Genomic DNA, 4,980 nt, shown 5'->3' with positions numbered 1-4,980 from the left:
TTATTAATTAAAAATTTATTTTTCTTAAAAATATGGAGCATTATGAGTTTTTATTTTCAATTAATAAAAATTATATAATAGTAATTTTAAAAATTAATCAAGGATAAAATTATCTTTTTTATTTTTATTACATTATCAAATTAACAAAAACACTAAAAATTAATTAATAGTTAGAAGTTCCTGTTTAATAAAAAATATTTTTTTGAGATGAAATGTTTATTTTAAAAATTAATATCTTTTCGTATAATTTTGATTAAAACTTGAAATGAAAATATTTTATTCTAAATATTAATATAAAATACAAAAATTTTGAAAGAAAAAAAATATAACCGATTTGCAATCAACTTGATTATGGAAAGAAAGGACCAGGAACACTCCCCGCATTGACAATCTGCCGAGCGGGGCCCCAATCAGAGTGACGGAACCCGTTAATCACTGTCCACGTATGGTAACATGCAAATTTCTCACCTATAGGGTTGACAGTGAGTCAAATGTATACAGATCGGACGGCTACAACCCAACCCCCTTTCTCCATCACTACCAATCAGAGCTCCCCGAAGCCCCACACGAAGGCCCGAAGTCACTGAGGGGCGCCAAAAACCCTCCCAAAATTTCATTTAGAAAAAACAAATCAAAACTCGAAAGAGGAAGAAAGAAAAAATAAAAAACCCTTAAAGGCAATCAGGGAAAAAAATAAATAAATTAAATTAAATCAAATCAAATCTCTCAAACATAGACTGAAAGAGGAAGAGAGTTTGGTTTTCTTTGTTCTTATTTCTGCGAGTGTACAGTTGAATTTTGAAATCGAGGAGAGAAAGAAAAATGCAAAGCATGGAGCTACAGAGCACTGTGAAAGAAGCCCTAAACGCACTGTACCATCACCCGGACGATGCGGTGCGTATGCAAGCTGATCGATGGTTGCAAGATTTTCAACGCACCATCGATGCTTGGCAGGTACTCTCTTCTTCCATCCCTTTTTTCGGGGAGCTTGTTCGTTCGATTTGTGCAAATAAAGCTGTGTTTTTGGATAGGATTATTTCCATCGTTTTTTCAGAAAGCTTAGCTTTTTTTTTTTATTTTTTTTCTTTTGCATTTTGATTGGTCGAGCTTAAGTTCAAATGGTGCACTTCATGATTGTCACTATTAGTTTTTCTTATTGGACTGTGCTTATTGCGGTGTCTGTTGAGGAAATTATGATAATCGAAAGGAATTGTTAGGATTTGATTTTATTAATTTTTATTGAGAATTTTGATTCCGAAAAAATGGTAAATTTTAGGCTTATCAGATATTATATATATATATATATATATATATATCTTGAGTTCCATATAGAATATTCAAATAGGAGTGAACTCGAATCATTTGCATTGCATACTGCTTCAATAATCAATATAGACCATAAATATCCAAAAAATGGCTCATCTTAGTGAAGGAAGCCAAAACTAATATCTGATAAATCAAAAGCACATTTCTATGTGATAGATTTAAATCAAAGCACATTCATATTAGCATTCCACACTGAAAAGGATTGTACTGTGTAACTTACCTAGTCTCACATCATAGAAAAAGCTCATGGGACAATTTCCGGAATGGGTATCGTTAGCCACTGCCAACTGACCCTTGCACCCTCTTGCCATCTTCACTCTAGTAGGTTTAGTGACTGCCTTCTGGCCTTTGTATTAAGCTCATTTGGCAAGGGGAGTGTAATATTGAGCATGATTTAGCATTTGGATGTGATTCAAAAATTTTCTTTGAAGGTCAACTAGGTTATAAGTGTGCCATTTTAGTTTGTCTGTAGCCCGTTGCTATATGTGCATGACTTTAAGATGCTAGAAGAAGGAGAACGGAGAAAAGGACAAGTGAAGGATTCATATGAGGCACATAATGCTTTTAAGATTGTCTGAAAGATATAAAGTACAGGCTTATTACTGAAAAGTATTCATTGATTCTTCTATCTACATGCCATAATTATCCTGAGATTGTCTGATTAAAATATGGTTGGTTAACTGCTACAAGATGCAACATTTAGTCCTCTCTTATGTAGGGTTGGCTACATGGATCATTTTGCTTGCATCATTGTGCTCTGTTTAGAATCATGTCTCAAGTAAGATTGGTAGCAGCTTGTTCCTTTCTGATAGTTTCCACCCTGTCTTCTGGACTTTTCCTCCCCTTTATTTGACATGGTTGTTCTCTGTTATGTCACATCTTCATTAGGAGCGTTCTTAGGCCTTCATGTTGCATGTGCAAACACCTTAAATGTATCTCCCCGATTTTGTTGTTGAGTGGTGCTACCCTACCTTTTCAAAATATGTCTGGTCAGCTTGTAAAATAGAGTGTCTGGTCTTAAATTTTATGGTGACATAAATTCCTCTTACAATTTACATTCATTTCTTGTTTTTCTTCCTTCACTTTGATCTTTGTTTCTTGTTTTGCAATTTTCCCTTTCCCGTTATCTAAATATTTCTCATGCTTAATTTTAACCTTCTTTCTCCTCTTAGGTTGCTGATAATTTGCTTCATGATGCCACTAGCAATCTAGAGACTTTAATATTTTGTTCACAGACTCTCAGAAGCAAGGTAAGTTTAACATGCACTTATTTGCTCAATGTTCAAGATCAAAATCCTTTTTAACATGTGATGGTGCAATTGATTGATAGGTACAACGTGATTTTGAAGAATTACCATCTGAAGCTTTTCGCCAATTAAGGGATTCTTTAAACGTGAGTTGGTTTTATGTATATTTTTGACCATTGAATAAGCTTGGATTCAAACACCATATCAACTGCAAATAGAATTGTCTTATAAAAATAGATTATATTCCTTTTTTTCTTAAAAAAAATTTAAAGCTGCACTCACTTTCATAATTTCAAAGTATAGGAGTACAATCATAAAACTTGTATGGTCATTTGTTTTATTAATTTTTTATTCTTGTTATTCTGATTCATAAATGTAAATCACTTATTGTTATTATTTATTTATTTGTTTTTAAATCTGCCATCTCCTGCTCAGTTAACATAACTTTGTATTTAAGTTGCTGTTCTGTTTGTTCTAAGTGCACATACAGAGATGTATACTGCTATAAATAATGCTTAAGCAACAGCTGTAGAGATTTAATGGAATTGATATTTCAAATGCAGAACTTGCTGAAAAGGTTTCATAAAGGGCCTCCTATTGTCCGGACTCAGGTACCATACACTTGCAATCTAAATTTTTTGGTAATGAAACTTTTTTGCTCAGTTATTTTGCTTTGTAGATTAGCATTGCAGTTGCTGCTTTGGCTGTACATGTTCCTGCTGAAGACTGGGGAGATGGTGGTATCGTCAATTCACTTCGGGATGAGATGAACTCTCATCCAGAGTATATACCAGGATTTTTGGAGCTACTTACTGTCTTGCCTGAGGTATGTATAAATTTTAGGTTTAAGATATCAAGTCCCGGTTTACTTTCATGCTATATAGTTCGGCATATATATCCGATTTCACCTTCAGCTAGAGTTTTTTTTTTTTTTGAAATTCTGAACTGGTAGTTGTCTAATTAGTTGATGACTAACTGGATGTGTGTTCCATTTGATCAGAAAGCTATTATCCTATTTGACGTTTTCCTGATGCCTTATTATAGGAGAGAGCTTCAAACCTTCTAAATGAACTTGGAAATATGGCAAATAAAAGTTTTTCCTAACATGTTAAAAGTATAAAAATGAATGTTAAAATAAATTGGCTTACTTGTGGCTACGTTTACGGTGTCTATTACATTGACATTATTTTTTGTGTACAACCAGGAAGCATTCAACTACAAGATAGCAGCTCGTCCAGAACGACGCCGTCATTTTGAAAAAGAGCTCACTTCGCAAATGGATATTGCTCTGAATATACTAACAGCTTGTTTAAACATAAGTGAATTGAAAGAGCAGGTGGGAGCTTTTCTTATTTTGTTACTTCCATTTTGTAGTTTTATTTAGCATCCGATATGATGAACTAAGAATGAAAGAGAAAGTGGGAAGCAAATAATTCACAGAAACTACAGAAGAGAAAAAAAAAGAACCAATGTAAAAAGAGAAGCTCAACCTGAAACCTTTTGTGATAAAGGATATTCACTTAACTGCCCACATACATCTCCTCCTTCTATTTGCATTGCACTTCCGATTTCAATAACTTGAGGATCCTATGTGATTTCCTTAATTTCCAAAAGTGAAAGGTATAAATAATCCCATATGGGAAGAGACATTCAACAGAAAGAGACATTCATAATTCAAGACATTTAAGACTAAGCATTAATTTCTCTCTTTGACCACTGTATATCACAGCGCAATTGTTACATTAACTTGCCTGTGTTAGTTATATACTTGCTTGGCATGCATGTGAAACCTTTTTTAATGGTCTTGTGTGCTGAGGTGAAACCGACTTTTTAGTTTTAAAATTTGGGTCTGTTGATAAGGTAATTTAATCTTAGTATCCATTGATAGTTGGCTTGCATATATGTAGCTTCTTCTGCTCAGATGATAGGGTGGGCAGGGGGGAGGAGCTGAGCTTGCATAAATGTAGCTTCTTCTGCTCAGATGGTAGGGCGTGTAGGGAGAGCTGCTTATGGCTCTTGCTTGTTAACAAAAAAATTGAGGCCGAAAGCTTAGAAAAGAAAGTAGCTTGTTCATGGACAAGCCAAATTCAAATGCATGGCTAGATTGTTCTATAGCAATAAAGGTGGGTATGCTGTTCAAAGGGCATTGTTTTCCCTATGTGGAGTTCAAGTTGCATGTGTGATTTGAAATCTAAACGTGCTACTAGGAGGGAGAGAAAGTAGGCCCTCTATTTTCGCTGCCCCTTTTCCTTCCTAGTTGCTAATGGTGTGATGTCAGAGATATATCTTTTCTTATGTTCATGTAATATTGAAAACAGGAAGAAGACCTTTCTTAAGCTTGTTGACTTGTCAACACTTGTCCGGTCAATTTAAATTTTTATTAAAATCCCCACCACACCCACCACGC

At 34.4% G+C, this 4,980-nt stretch overlaps 1 protein-coding gene across 1 annotated transcript in view; it reads left to right on the top strand.

The window, feature by feature from the left end:
• Window positions 1-608: 608 nt before the first annotated feature.
• MOS14 (ARM repeat superfamily protein) overlaps window positions 609-4,980 on the top strand; it is a 10,950-nt gene continuing 6,578 nt past the window's right edge. The window contains exons 1-6 of the mRNA XM_089784606.1: window positions 609-954; window positions 2,499-2,576; window positions 2,657-2,719; window positions 3,137-3,184; window positions 3,253-3,399; window positions 3,778-3,956. Of these exons, the coding sequence (XP_089640732.1) occupies window positions 823-954; window positions 2,499-2,576; window positions 2,657-2,719; window positions 3,137-3,184; window positions 3,253-3,399; window positions 3,778-3,956 (647 nt within the window). The 5' untranslated portion in view covers window positions 609-822. The remainder of the gene's footprint in view (window positions 955-2,498; window positions 2,577-2,656; window positions 2,720-3,136; window positions 3,185-3,252; window positions 3,400-3,777; window positions 3,957-4,980) is intronic.

This window comes from Theobroma umbraticum, unplaced genomic scaffold (assembly GCF_002168275.2).
Source record: "Theobroma umbraticum cultivar Fairchild unplaced genomic scaffold, ASM216827v3 scaffold_146.0, whole genome shotgun sequence".
Taxonomy (NCBI): Eukaryota; Viridiplantae; Streptophyta; class Magnoliopsida; order Malvales; family Malvaceae; genus Theobroma; species Theobroma umbraticum.
Note: the sequence above shows the minus strand (reverse complement) of the source record. Positions and strands in the feature narration are given on the sequence as shown.